The sequence below is a fragment of the Pongo abelii genome, chromosome 20, assembly GCF_028885655.2.
Source record: "Pongo abelii isolate AG06213 chromosome 20, NHGRI_mPonAbe1-v2.0_pri, whole genome shotgun sequence".
Taxonomy (NCBI): domain Eukaryota; kingdom Metazoa; phylum Chordata; class Mammalia; order Primates; family Hominidae; genus Pongo; species Pongo abelii.
In genome coordinates, this window is record NC_072005.2 from 3,515,748 (window position 1) to 3,530,502 (window position 14,755).

The 14,755-nt window shown below is 61.3% G+C and overlaps 1 protein-coding gene across 4 annotated transcripts in view; it reads right to left on the reverse strand.

Moving 5' to 3' along the window:
- Nucleotides 1-286: 286 nt before the first annotated feature.
- The window catches only part of PIP5K1C (phosphatidylinositol-4-phosphate 5-kinase type 1 gamma), a 70,986-nt gene continuing 56,517 nt past the window's right edge, over nucleotides 287-14,755 (reverse strand). The window contains exons 12-18 of one of the 4 annotated variants that reach the window (XM_024237659.3): nucleotides 14,089-14,253; nucleotides 13,294-13,432; nucleotides 12,988-13,020; nucleotides 11,789-11,893; nucleotides 8,972-9,104; nucleotides 3,576-3,659; nucleotides 287-3,308 (exon numbers count right to left, since the gene is read on the reverse strand). In XM_024237659.3, the coding sequence (XP_024093427.3) occupies nucleotides 3,306-3,308; nucleotides 3,576-3,659; nucleotides 8,972-9,104; nucleotides 11,789-11,893; nucleotides 12,988-13,020; nucleotides 13,294-13,432; nucleotides 14,089-14,253 (662 nt within the window). In that variant the 3' untranslated portion in view covers nucleotides 287-3,305. The remainder of the gene's footprint in view (nucleotides 3,309-3,575; nucleotides 3,660-8,971; nucleotides 9,105-11,788; nucleotides 11,894-12,987; nucleotides 13,021-13,293; nucleotides 13,433-14,088; nucleotides 14,254-14,755) is intronic. The other 3 variants (XM_024237660.3, XM_054539342.2, XM_063719275.1) reach the window with 3 other exon arrangements.

Genomic DNA, 14,755 nt, shown 5'->3' on the forward strand with positions numbered 1-14,755 from the left:
GTCTCTACTAAAAACAAAAAATTAGCTGAGCATGGTGGCGGGTGCCTGTAGTCCCAGCTACTTAGGAGGCTGAGGCAGGAGAATGGTGTGAACCCAGGAGACGGAGCTTGCAGTGAGCCGAGATCGCGCCACTGCACTCCAGCCTTGGTGGAGAGCGAGACTCCATCTCTTAAAAAGAAGAAAACAAAACAAAACAAAAAAACCAGAAAACAAAAAACACAGAACAAAGTCACTCCTCAGACTCCCAACCAGACCTCCGGAACCCATAGAAAGGCAAACAGGCGGATGCTTATTACCCGATTTATTAGAGAGATCTCTAAAAAGACGGGGTGTGGAGGGGGTAGGTGGGCGAGGAACCTGGGATGCAAACCAGTGTTTGGGGCCAGGAGTGGCTGTATGGTTTCAGAGGCGCCCACCGCTCTGGGTTTGAGGGACACAGCACCCTCGTCTCGACCACGAGGCGCAGCGCTTTGGATTGTCACGCACCAGACCACGGGGTGGAGGAATGGAGTGGCATCCCCGGGGGGAGTTAAGACACACAAGGTTTGCAGTTTCATTTTGTTTCAGAATCAGTTCGGCCATAAAAATAGGACTGGGGTGGGGACAGGCGGAGCGATTGAACCACCGGAGACGAGGAGAAGGTGGCAGGCGCCTCTCCTGGGGCGGGGACTGAGGGGCTGTGGAGACAGTACCATGGTGAAGGACCCCATGGCAATGGGAGTATTGCACTGAGCCAGGTTTCGGGGGAACGGGGACGTGTCGGGATGGCGTAGGGGGACAGAGCCTGGCAGGAGACACATGGAAGTTTCCGCCTTGTCAGTCTCAGAGCAAACGCCTTTTAGTCTTTACAGTACAGGAATTTGGACACTGTCCACATTCTCAGTGGACGGCGGCCATCAGAGGTGACCCAGGAGGGGAAGTGGGCACTGGTCACCAAGGTATTTACAGACTTCTATCGTGGGGGACAGTGGGGTGGGTCTAGCGGCCTCCCTCGCGGGGGATCTGAGGGAGACCGAGTTCGCTAAATATTATAAATAGGTCTTGCTGTCCTCCTGCCCCCGCCCCTCGGCACAGTCAGTGGAGCACATCAGCCTCGGTTTACAGTTCTCTGAAAAGGAACCAAAAAACACGACCAACACCAAGTACATCTCCAAAGGGGCCTTGGAGACAACACAAGAATGGAAATGAAATGGTATCCACAGAGGTTTGCACATTTCTCCTGCAAGGGAGCGTCGGCCGGGCACTGGTGTCCCGTGTCGCTCAGCGGAGGGAGGCTGCCCTGGACGCGGTGCTGCCCGCCCGGGGCCACACCTGCTGCTCCGAGTCAGCCCCGCAGGCTCTCCGCGTCTCTGGTGCCAGGGCTCTGGGCAGGGCGACTCGAGGGCTCCCTGGGAGGATCGGTGTGGCCTCTGGGGGTTGGGCCTTTGAGATGACGACAATGCCCCTGTCCCTGCTGGCCATCCAGGTCCCAGACACCCCTTCTGACCTTTGCCCCTGCCTCCCTGGGGGGTGCCTGCTGGGTGTCCTTCGGAGGGACAGGGCGGGGGCTGATGGGTGGATGCCCGGTGCCAGCAGATGAGCACCAGGCTGTGAACTGAGGCCAAGGTCGCTTCCTGGGGCTGGACAGACCCTCTGAGCACACAGGGAGGACCCCACGTGGGCTTGTCCTGATGGGTGCTAGGAGCCACGTGGGTGGCCGGTTCCCGAGGAGGGTCGGACCCTCTCCTGGGCAGAGTGAGTGGAGGGGCTGCTCTCGTGGAGTGTGTGTCCTTGCTGGGGGCCTTGGGGATGGGGCCGGCTTCTCTACAGCAGGGGCCTTCCAGGCGCAGCGTGTGGGCTGTGCAGGAGGCCGATGGGACGTGAACAGCGGGTGGCGTGGCATTGTACGGAGGTTGCAACAGACAAAACACAGAGCCCTGCCTAGGAGGTTCTCCAGCCGTCTCAGACCCCACACCAGGCTCTGCCAGGGCTGGAGAGGAATTCTTCCCAAAGGTGCAGCTTCCACTGCAGCTCCTCCCATCCTGGGCATGTATTGGGAGTGGGGGATCCCCACAGCCACCACCAATAAGCCCCTCTCAGGGGCCCTGGGGAAGGGCAGGGTGGGCGACTCTGCCGAGCTCTGGACTCTAACCAGCACCCTCTGAGCGCAGCGGGCCCAGAAAGCTGCCCCAGGGCAGTCTGGGCTGAGTCCCACCACTGGGAGCGCTGCCCTCTTGGAGGGTGATGAGCCGGAAACAAAGTCTTCTCTCCCCTCCTCGGAAACATCACATCACTTAAACAAGAAAGAGGCGGCGGACATCCACCCCAGTCCTGAAGGAGACTCCCGTGGAGCCGGGCCTGGCCCCCTAGGCCATGCCTCCAGGCGGAGGGGTCGGGGAGCCTGACCTTCCGCCCTGAGCTGGTCTCCTGTGGCCCAAGGCCTGGCCTCCCGCTCTGTCCTGCCATGGAGAAAGTGTCTCCGTTGCCTGGGCCCTCCATGCCAGTTGCTGAGTGGCCCACATCGGAAGAGAAGGACAAGTCCCCAGCCCTGACCTCCGCCATCGTGGCTGGAGGCCTGGGGGAGAGGAGGCCTGGCCCCCCAGCTGTGGTAGGTCTGGATTGGAGGCGCCAGAGGTTTTTGCTCGAGGGGCACCTGGGAGGTGGGTGTCGGGACCCACTGCGGCAGGAAGACAGCTGCTGAGTGGCCGCAGCACTTGGCAGGGCGAGGGCTGTCCCCACAGTCGATGTTCAGGCCAGATGTCCTGCACTGAGGCCCCCAAACCCAAGCTGAGGGCAGGAGGGTTCCCGCTTCCCATGTGGATGGAGGCAGAGCGGCTCGGGACCCCAGCTGTCCCCTCTGCAGGCCGATGGGGCCCCCGGGGCTCAGGTCCCCAGAGGCCACCAGGAACAGCCTGGCTTCCTCCTCAGGACACAGGCAGGCACAGCAGAGAACCAAAGAGTACAGTGGGCAGGGGCTCTTCTCCCTCTGGTTGGTTGGTTTGTGTCTTTTTTGTTCTTTTCCTAAAACAGCACACACGTGCTTCCGTCTCTGTGCCGAGTAAGGACTCAAATGCGACTTGCCGCTCGGGAGGGTGGGTCTCACAGGGGCAGGCTGCCGACGGGGGTGCCGGGGCCCTGGGAGGCTTGTCGGGGAGGGGCCCGGCCGTCGGCATCCGTGCAGGGGAAGGACGAGGTCCGGTGGGGCGGCGAGGCGGGCGGCGAGGCGGGCATCTCCCGAGCTCTGGGCCTCAGCAGGGTGGGCAGCGCCTTCAGGGGCAGCCGGAGCAGAAGTGGAGCTCGGCTCTGGGTCGGGGACTGCATAGAAATTACTGCAAGAGCAAGAGGACAGGTGAAGGTGGGCGGGGCGAGGACCCACCCCAGGCCCCCTGCCAGGGACTGGCTTCCTTGGGCCAACACAGGCCCTGAGACACTTACCCCATGGCCACCTCAGAGCCAGAGAGCCCAGGGTGGAGCTCTGGGCCACCTGTGCCCTCCCGCCCCAGGCCTCAGTCCCTGCCTATCCCAGTGGCTGGGGACCACGCTCAGTAGAACTCTGGAGCCCACGGGGCCGGCGGGTGCACCTGGGCCACACTTACTGTGTCGCTCTCGCCGTCGGAGGCCGGGGGGGCCTGGGCGCTATAGTGGAGCGGGGAGTACACCCAGCTCCTCTCATCGGTGGGCTGGCAGGTGGGCGCGCGTGCAGGAGGGCGCAGAAGAGCAGGGTGCGAGGAGGCGCAAGAGAGGCAGAGGGAGGAAGGAAGAGACAGGAGAACATAAAAGAGGCGAATCCCCCACAGAGGACGAGGGGTGGCTCAGCCCAGCTGCCCTCTCTGACCCGGTGGACTTGCTCCCAACCTGGACGGGCCTGGGGCCTTAGCTCAGCTTGGCGGGGGGGGGGTGCGGTGGGCGGCAGAAAGCGGTTAGTTCAGTCGAGGCGGGGCCTGAGATAGCAGGTGACAGAGCCGGCGGAAGCGGGTGGGGGTCGCGACCTGGAGCACCCAGTGTTCCTCCTCCTCCTCCACAGCCCCCAATCCCGCCTGTGCCACGGGCACCAGCGCACAGGCTCCTGAAAGCTCTCCCCGGGGTCCTGGGAGGTTGGGGTGCCGGACCTACTTCCCAACCCAGAAGCCTTTCAGGACCTGAATATATGGCTGCCCGTGGGCAGGGCCAGCCCCCTCTGCCGGCACAGACGTGCTAGGAGAGACTGAGGCTCGGACCACCCACCCTGCGAGAGCCAGGAGACACCTCCCTGAGCAGTGGGGCAGACTGAGGGCCAAGTTCAGGGTTAGGCACAGGCAGGGCCGTGTGCAGGGACACGGACAGCTCTTCCCAGCTGTGCCTGCGTGAGGGGTCCCAGGTCTGGGTGGGATCTGGGGAGGGAGGGAGGGAGGGAGGGAGGGAGCGTTCCTCCAACACCTCCGCCCCGCCTCCTGAGGAGCCCCCGCCCCCTCAAGCTCCCCCTGCTTCTCCTGCCCCCAGGCTGCTTCCTCAGGGCTCCAGCCTGGGCTCCCTGTCTTCCTTGTGTCCTCCTCTCTCTCGGGCCTCCGTCACCACCCCAGCCTTCAACGCCCCTCCCGGCACAAATGACTTGCGAATTTCCCCCAGGCCTGGCCTCGGCCTGAAGTGCCAGGTCTGAATACACACCTGCCTGGCCACGTCCACCTGGCAGCCCTCGGCCCCTAAACTTGTCACAGCCACAACCCAGTCCATCACCCCAAGACCCACTGCTCGTCCTTCCAGTCAGGACAACGCTGCCCACCCGCTGCCCAGGCCAACCCATGCCTCTGCCAGCTCCCAGCTCCCCAGCCTGGGCCAGCAGGGGCTTCCCTTGTGCTCCAGGTGAGCCCAGACCTCATCTGCAGGAGAACTGCCTCTCCCTGCCTCAGGCCCTGCCTCCATGCTCCCTCTAAAGGGCCCACCTCTGTGCTCATTCCACCCTGCCCGATCCTACAGCTCCCACCAGACCCCTGTTCCCGGCCCCTGGGCACCGAGGGCAGCGCACTCCTGCCCTGCGAGGCCGCATCGCGTAGGACTGACTCCTGCACTGAGGGGCCGGGACGCCAGCGCAGGCCTTGCCTGTTCCTCCAGGGTAGCAAATGCAGCCTGGAATCCCTGATGCGGGAATGGCAGGTCAGGTCCACCCAATGTCCCTTGAGAGCCCGGCATGGGGAGCCTGCGTGGGTGCTCAGTACTGATTTGGTGGCTGCACTGATGGCTCCCATGGGGACTTGAAAATGTGGGGCCAAAACAGGGTCCCCACCTAAGCCTTGAAAGAGCTGGCCCGCAGAGAGAAGGGTGGCAGCAGCTACCTCAGGGCCACTCTCTGGGAGGGGCATCCTGGGCGGCACCGCACACACACCTGGGCAGGGATGACAGTATCCTTCTGCTACAGCATTAGAAACGGGGATACAGGCCAGGTGCAGGAGCTCACGCCTGTCATCCCAGCACTTTGGGAGGCCAAGGCAGGTGGATCACTTGAGGTCAGGAGTTCAAGACCAGCCTGGCCAACATGGCAACCCCATCTCTACTAAAAATACAAAGATTAAGGCCGGGCATGGTGGCTCACGCCTGTAATCCCAGAACTTTGGGAGGCCGAGGCGGGCAGATACCTGAGGTCAGGAGTTCGAGACCAGCCTGGCCAACATGGTAAAACCCCATCTCTACTAAAAATACAAAAAATTATTGGGGCATGGTGGCAGGAGCCTGTAATCCCAGCAACTTGGGAGGCTGAGGCAGAAGAATCGCTTGAACCCAGGCCAGAGGTCGCAGTGAGCTGAGACTGAGCCACTGCATTCCAGCCTGGGTGACAGAATGAGACTACGTCTCGAAAAAAACAAACAAGGCTGGGCGCGGTGGCTTATACCTGTAATCCTAGCACTTTGGGATGCTGAGGCGGGCAGATCATGAGGTCAGATTGAGACCATCCTGGTGAACACGGTGAAACCCCGTATCTACTAAAAATACAAAAAAATTAGCCAGGTGTGATGGCGGGCGCCTGTAGTCCCAGCTACTCGGGAGGCTAAAGCAGGAGAATGGCGTGAACCCGGGAGGCGGAACTTGCAGTGAGCCGAGATTGTGCCACTGTACTCCAGCCTGGGCGACAGAGCGAGACTCTGTCTCAAAAAACAAACAAACAAAAAACTCAAAATTAGCCAGGCATGGTGGCAGGCGCCTGTAATCTCAGCTACTCAGGAGGCTGAGGCAGGATAATTGCTTGTACCTGGGAGGTGGAGGTTGCAGTGAGCTGAGATCATGCCATTGCACTCCAGCCTGCGCGACAGAGCAAGACTCCGTCTCAAAAAATGAAAAAAAAGGGCAGGACAGCTGGCTTCCTTGTCCTGCAGGAGTTGGGGGGACAGAGAGGGACACCCTCAGCCACCAGCTGGGCAGACAGGGGAAGTGGGGGGCAGTGGCAGCTGGGACCCAGAACCGGGTGACCCCAGGAAGACCAGAACCAAGGGCACAGGCTCTTCAGCACTCAGGCCTTGGGGTGCTTTCAGCGGCTACCCTGCCTCCCCTCTGGCCCCCATACTTCTGCTTCTGCTGCCGAGACCACCCTCCCCACGCCGGCCCCTTCAAGTCAGGTGTTTTTCAAAGTCCAAGCACCCGCTTCCGTAGGCGGCCTCTGCGAACTGCTCCCTGCCTATGGTGGGGTGGCCGGCAGGGCTGCCGGGTCTCTCCAGTGCTCCCCCTCCCAGCAGGCCCCTCTGGGCAGCTCCCGGACGATCTCCGGGGCACAGCTTCGTGCTGGCTGCTTCCCGCTGGCTCCGTGGGACGGAGCTGCCTGGAGCAGCTGGGGAAGTGGGCTCCACCTCTTGGGGTCACTCCACAGTGCCTGGCACACAGCGGTGCTCAGAGAGGTTTGCTGATGGGCGGGGAGTCACAGTGGCCTCGGCGGGGGCTTTGTCTCGAGGAGACACTCCTGCTTTGGGTCTGCGCCCCGTTCTGGCTGTGTGGCGCTGGGCAGGTCTCTTAGCCTCTCTGGGCCCCTTGCTTATTGGTCATAATGACAACAGCAGGCCCTGAGGATCTCACGGCTACGTGGGGCCCATGTGGCGTCCCAGGGGGACCTCCTTGAGAGCTTGGGGATCTGGATTTTGACTAAACCGTGTGGTCTCCCAGGCCCCCAGAGGAGCCAAGGCCTCAGCGCCTCCATCTGTGAGGTGGGTGTGGAGAGACCATCTCCTCCCCAGCTCCATGGCCCTGCAGCCCCTCTGCTGACCTGTGCAACCTCCCCTGTGCAGCCAGCGGGGCCAGGGGGCAGCCAGGTCTGCACGAGTGAGAAGCGTCCACCCAAGACACCCTGACACGGGAGGGCTGGGTCCAGGGGCAGAGAGGGGCTGGCTGGGGTCCGGCCGGGGTCCGAGGCAGACCCTGGGCCTCAGCTGTGCACCTGGTGATGGTGCCGCCCTATGGAGCGCCTGGTTCGATGTGGGACCGAATGACATTCCCAGTGACGCACGCAGCCCAGCGCCTGGTCTGGGGCCAGCGTGGCTGACCTCAACCGCAGCCGTGATTTCCCCAAAGCCCTTCTGGAAAACAACGGATGTCAGACACTGAGCTTCCAGCCGGGGACCTGCGGCTCCCTGCTGCCTGAGGGGCACCGCCCCTTCTCCCCAGGGTGGCCGGCTTGGTCACTTACAGTCCCCGAGGCGCTCAGCGTCACGGCCCGCAGTCGGCGATGGCGGGGAGAGTAAATCCAGTACCTCCCATCCGTGAACTGGACGGGGCGGGCCGGGCGAGCCGGAGGAGGAAGGAAAACAGAGGACAGCGGATGAGGCAGCCACCCCTGTGGTCGGGTGGGAGAGGCGGAGGGAGGTGGTGGGGAGCGGGTGGGGATAGCTGACGGCCAAGCAGAAGGTGGGGGGTGCCGGGGCAGGGGCAGGACCGAGGACCCTTCTCCCTTCTCTGCTGCCCACCCGGCAGGGCATCAGGACACAGACACACAGCACAACATGGCCCCCGGGCCCCCCATACCATCCGGAGACCAGGACACGCACAAACCAGTCCCGGGAAAAGGGGTGACGACGTGGGGTGGGGAGGGGGGCACAGGCACGTGGCCCATCCCTCCCTTCTCCAGGGCCAGGTGGGGGCATGGGGACCCCAGAGGCGCCACTGGAGACAGAGCAGGGGAGTTAGTTATGAAGCAGCCAGGAGGTGCCCCCAAAACAGGCCCTAAGGCCTGGTGCCCATGCCCAGCCCGCCTTCCCAGGGGGTGCAGGGTGAGAACAAACCATCTGGGAAGTGGGCTGCAGCCTCCAGCCCTCCCTGTGACCTGGGGCTGCCTGACCCGAGTGGGACCACCGGGGAGTGGAGACGCTGCCTGGACATCCCAGGCCTCACTGGCTGCCTGGCAACCACCTCACCCAGACCCTGCCAAGGGGGAGCAGGGATCTCAGGTCCCCAGGGCCGGGCAGACCCAGCCCTGCCCAGTAGCAGCCACGAGTCCCCAGCCCACGGCGTGGGAGCGTGAAGCCCTCCTGCCACTGCCCGGTCCCCTGGCCCTCCTCAAGGATGAGCCCACCTGGCCACGCCCACGGCAACAGGGAGAAGGTCCTGCCGCCACAGCCCTGTCTGGACGTCTAGGCTGTCAAGGACACCAGACCTCAGCCTGTGCCGGGGCCTCCCGAGGGGCCAAGAGTCTGAGGACTCCGGACGACTTCCAGGGAGATGGGTGGCACAGAAGGTGCCGTGGGCATGAGGCCGGGAAGGGGGACAGGGGCAGCTCTGGGGCCTCAGAAAGGCCTGGTTTAGAGGAGCTTCCCAGCCCGTGGGGTTAGACCAGGAAGAGAAGGTGGGTGTGAACGTGGCTGGTGGGTGCATGTGGGCGTGTCGTGAGAGTGCTGGCTGGTGAGAGAGCATGTGGGTGGGTCGACAGGGCACACTCACATGCCTGTGTACGGGTGTGTGTATGTGGTGTGTACACGGTGGAGCGTGTGTGACAGAGAGTCCGGATGACAAGCCGGCAGCAGGAGGAGCCCGGGGCACTTACAAAGTAGATGTCGGTGGCGGGCGCGTCCTCCTCGTCCGAGGCCTGGCTGGCAGGTGCGCCCTCCTCGTCTGAGGCCTGGCTGGCAGTTTCTGCTTCAACAGCGGCAGAGGCACCGGCCGGGGAAGCCTCCACCCTGGGGACAGGGGTAGACAGAGGGTCTTGACCCTCAGCCCCCACACGGAGACTCCCCGCGCCCCCACTCAGGACCCAGGCAGGGGCTTCACATGGTCATCACTGAGACGAAAACCCAGGCAGCTGACCACAGGCCACGCGCTCCTGCGCTGCCATTTAACGCAAATCAGAACAAACCTCCCCAAGAAGCCCCCCATGCTGGCCCCAGGAGTGACCTGCCAGCCCACTGACAGCTCGGCCCTGCCACTCCCAGCTCAGACACACACCTGTGGGCAGGTGCTGGCCTCACCCTCACCAGCTGTGCCACCCTGGGAGGGCCTGTTCCTCCTCTGAGCCTCAGTGTCCTCATCTGTCAAGTGGGGAGAGACGGCACCTAGCCACTGGGATCAGAGCTGCTTCCTTCTTTTATTGATTTGTTTTTTTCAGACAGGCTCTGGCTCCACAGCCAGGCTGGCATGCATGGTGTAATCACGGCTCACTGCAGCCTCCACCTCCTGGGCTCAAGCGATCCTCCAACCTTGGTCTCCCAAGTAGCTGAGACTATAGGTGTGCACTGCTACACCCAACTAATTTTTTTTTTTTTTTTTTTAGAGATGGGGTCTCACTATGTTGCCCAGGCTGGTCTCCAACTCATGGGGTCAAGCGATCCTCCTGCCTCAGCCTCCTTTAGTTAGGAGGGATCACAGACGGAAGCCTCTGAGCCTAGCCTCTTTTTCCTTTTCACTGAGCACTTACTACATGCCAGGGCTGGCTCCCGTGATTAACCCACTGAGTCTATCATGGGGGATGGAGAGGGTGCGGCTACTGCCCCTGTGTTGCATTTGTGGAAACGGAGGCACAGAGAGGAGGTGAGGAACGGCCTTGGCCTTGGCTATGGCCACACGGTGCATAGTGTTCATCCCAGGAATGAGGCTAAACATGCCCTCCTGCCACGTCGGAGGTTCAGTTCCTTTTAGCAAAGCCTGAAATTTCATGGTGCAAAGTTTGGCAATGGCAAGGAGTCGACAGTGGCAGGAGCACTGGGTGGAAGATAAACCCCCAGGGCTTTAGTTTTGGGTCTGCACTGCTGTGAGTGCTAAAAAAGCTCTCTTGGAACAAAAATAAAAAAGCATCTCAGCAAAAATCATTAGAAAGGCAAGAAGAATTTGGTAACAATGCAAGCATGGGATTATACACACCAGACAAACGACAAAAAAGTAAAAACATACAGGGGCCGCCACGGGGCTCACGCCTGTCATTCTAGCACTGTGGGAGGCCGAGGCGGGAGGATCACCTGAGGTCAGGAGTTCGAGACCAGCCTGGTCAACATGGTGAAACCCCATCTCTACTAAAAATACAAAAAAATTAGCCAGGCGTGGTGGTGCACTCCTGTAATCCCAGCTACTCGGGAGGCTGAGGCAGGAGAATCACTTGAACCCAGGAGGTGGAGGTTGCAGTGAGCCGAAATCGTGCCACTGCACTCCAGCCTGGGCAACGGAACGAGATTCTGTCTCAAAGAAAATAATAATAACAGCAGCTGACACCATATCCCCAAAAGGGCCAGAACTATTGTGTCCTGTGTTTTTAAAAAAACAGATATTTCTTTTAAGCCTCTTGCTTCAAAACGAAACTCAATAAAATTAATCCCAGTACTTTGGAAGGCCAAGGTGGGCAGATCACTTGAGGTCAGGAGTTTTTTTTTTTTTTTTTTTGAGGTGGAGTCTTGCTCTGTCGCCCAGGATGGAGTGCGGTGGCGCCATCTCAGCTCACTGCAAACTCCGCCTCCCGGGTTCACGCCGTTCTCCTGCCTCAGCCTCCTAAGTAGCTGGGACGACAGGCATCCACCACCACGCCTGGCTAAGTTTTGCTGTTTTTTAGTAGAGATGGGGTTTCACCGTGTTAGCCAGGATGGTCTCGATCTCCTGACCTCGTGATCCGCCCTCCTCGGCCTCTCAAAGTGCTGGGATTACAGGCGTGAGCCACCGTGCCCGGCCAAGGTCAGGAGTTTGAGACCAGCCTGCCCAGCTGGCTGATGGGAGAAACCCCGTCTTTACTGAAAACACACAAAAAAATTAGCCATGTGTGGTGGTGGGTGCCTATAGTCCCAACTACTCAGGAGGCTGAGGCAGGAGAATCACTTGAACCCGGGAGACGGAGGCTGCCGTGAGCCGAGATTGAGCCACTGGTCTCCAGCCTGGGCAACAGAGCAATATTGTCTCACAAAAAAAATTAAAAAAATAAATAAATAAAATAAAATAAATAAATACTAAAAAGGTAAAAAAAAAAAATTGTTAAACACTTGGAAGTTCAGAGATGCTCTTACACAACCCTTAGCCCAGGGTCTCTTGCCTGGGCCCTGTGGACACTGGAACCAGGTCCTTCTCTGGGGTGGGGCCATCCCGAGCACTGCAGGCTGATGCTGAGCAGCATCCCTGGCCTCTACCCGCTCCATGCCAGGAGCACCCCCCAGTTCTAACAGCCACAAACGTCCCCAGGCATTGCCCAGTGTCCCCTGGAGGCCAGGATCACCCCGGCTAGTTGAGAACCACTCCCTTCAATCAAAAAATAAACTTACAGGAAAATCCACCATCTGTGAATACAACCCAGTAACAAAAAACTGCTTCATGACGAAACCTCGGGGTGCTCTTAGCTCCTCCGGGCCCACAGCAGGTGGGCACCCCAACCTCCCCCCGAGGCCATGCTCACCCTGTGTCCTCCTCTTTGGGGACCACGATCTCCACGCTGCACGCAGGCTCCACCTGCACTGTAATCTGCTGCAGATCCTCTTCCGCGGGTGGCTCCTCCTGCGGCCTGCAGGCAATGGAAGGTTGTGCCTCAGTTTCCCTCCTCGCTTTCCCCCATCCTACCCCCAGGAGTGCCCAGTGAACTCCAGGGCCAGTCCCAGAGGGGACTTGGGAGCCTCCTGATTGGGCCTGTTCTTTCTGGCTGTCACCCCCAGCCCAGGGACTGTCCACCTGGGTCCCTTGGTGACTATGGTGCCGGCAGGGCCTGGGATGTAGCAGGCTCTGTGGACGTTATGAGTGAACGGCAGCCCCGGCCAGCTTGGGTGCCACAGACCCTGCCTACCCCCCAGGCAGTGCCTGCACCTGGCAGCCGAGGCCCTGACACAGGTGACTCCGTGTCCCGGCAGCCAGGCCGGGCCATGTAGTCTCTCCAAATGGCACGCTAGACCGAGGGGAGGGTCACATCCCACCCAGGGCACCAAGGGGTTTCTTTCATCAGGCGGCAGTGATTAAAACATGGTTAAGGAAAGCAACACCTCGCCACTGCCCCGGTGTTCACAAGAGCGAGACCCCGGGAACCTTGCAAATGTCCCCAAGGGCTGGGCACTTAAAGCCAGGTGCAGTCCATGGGATGGAAGGACAGCGCACAGGCGTGTCAGGAACGGTGTGCACCCGCCCCTGAGATCCCTGTCAGTCAAGTGACAACAGCAAGGTGTGGGCAGCGTGCACGGGTGTGCCCATTTGTGTCAAAATAAAAGGGAACCACAAGCCTGGTGCACATCTGCTGTGTTCCCAGAAAGTATCTTCCAAGAGACAAAACCCACAGTCCCAGTGGTTGCTCTGGGGGAGGAGATGGGCCATGGGCAGGAATGGGGTGCATTTCACGATGTTCCCTCTTGTATCTTGTTTTAAGTTAAAAAAAGCTTAATAGAAGAAGAAATAAGGAAGGATCCACAGGCCAGAGCTGCCCTGGCTCTAGCTGTAAGAAAAACAAAGTGGCTGGAAGATAGTGTGTGGTGCTAGGGCCGAGTGTTGGAATCTTAAATCTGTCCCCAGGAGAGAACGGGCAGAGAGCAGAGGGGCTGGGGGGCTGGAAAGGGAGCTGGGAGCTGTGCAGGGGGAGCTGGTGAGACCCAGGGAGGGAAGGGGGTTGGGTCTCACCTGCCATCCTGTCCGGAGGACTGTGTGCGCCGCCTGTAGAGACACAGCAAACAGGTGACACCCAGAAAGAGGATGGCCCGCCTGCTCAGTCTACCTGCCCTGCCTAACGCCTGCCTACCTGTGCATATGCCCCTCCCTCCTACACATTGATGCCCCGTCCTTCTGTACATACGATGCTCCACCCACATGCACACCGGATGCCCCGCCCACATGCACAGCGGATGCCCCGCCCCCACGCACAGCGGATGCCCCGCCCCCACGCACAGCGGATGCCCCGCCCCCACACACAGCGGATGCCTCGCCCACCTGTACCGCGGCTGCTCCGACGTCTCCGAGGGGGACCGCTCAGGAATGGAGAGGGATGTGGATGACAGAGTCGTGGCAATGGAGGCTGTAGTGGCTTCTTCAAAAGAAGGTGGCGTGCAGGGCAGGAGGTCCGGCCGGACTGCGGGGAGAGGACTGTGGGCACCTTGCGGAGCCTCCGGGCCCCCAAACACACAGTCGATTCTCCCTGAGGCTTGGCTCACCCTGGGAGCCCACAGCCCAGTGCCCGCCCACCTCCCAGACACTCCCACCTCCCCACACGGCAGGGAAGGACGACGTTCCCCTCACACAAAGGCTTCTGACCGCTCTCAAAATAGAATCCAGACAGCCCAGAGGGCCCTGTGCCGCCTGGCCCGTCCCCTCTCCACCCTCCCTCCCCGCTGTCTTCCCCTCCCCGCTGCTTGGCCACACGGATTCCTTGTTCCCCCAGCAGGTGTAGTCCTGCCCCAGGGCCCTTGCACGGCTATGTCCCTTCCTTCATTCCCTAGCCTGGGGGCTGCATGCCTTCGATGGCATCCTGGTGCGCCTCAGATGACAGTGACTGTGAGAGAAGGCGGGAGCTGTCACCACCGCGCCTGGTGGAGCCTTCACTCAGCTCCCCCTGGGCTCTTCCCTGGGGCCGTCCCAGCAGCCCCCACTCCCTGGGCAGGCGGCTCTGCAGATCCGGAGGGGGCGGCTGAGCGATGGGCACTCAGGATGAGGCGGCGCCCCACCCACTGGGCTGCTGCTGGCACCCCCCGTAGCGCCCACAAGCGCACTCTGCCCTCCGCCCCTCACCTTCGTCCTCCAGCGTGGGGTAGCTGCGGGCCCCCCGCAGGTCGTACTGGGCCTCGTCCCGCTCGCTGGGGATCTGGCTGGCCGAGAAGGCAGCGGTGGGCCCCAGGGGTTTCACAGCCAGCAAGGCTCCGCCGCGCCCCTTCTTGGAGGGCGAGGACTTCAGGGCTGCAGGGAAGGGTGGGGGTTGGCGCTTGCGGTTGCTGGGGGCTCATAGCAAAGCCCAGACAGGGCCGCCGCCCACATATACCCCCCCGTCCCTGTGGCCCACCAGGCCCCTACCGGTCCCTGAGGCCAGGAAGCACCACAGCCTCTTGGTGGAAAACCGGGGTCTGCCTAGGGAGGGACTGCGAGCCCGAGTTCCCTGTCCTGCCCACCCGACTGTCTCTAGGAGACACACTGGGACCTGGCACAGTGCCTGCCCCTCCCGGGATCCTGCAGACCGGTGACTCCCATCTAATGAGCTGGCCAGGGATGCCTGCAGGCTTCAACCCCTTCTATGTGCAGCCCAGCCCGGGCAGAGCCCCCATTTTCAGACGGACACTGACAGCCTTGGGGAGCACCAGATGTTGTGGTTAGAGAAGCCAGTGGCTCAGCATGTAGGGCCTGAGCGCAGATCCAGGCTCGCCCGTTGGCTGTGTGGCTCGGTCTCTCTGGGCCCTGGGGGCCG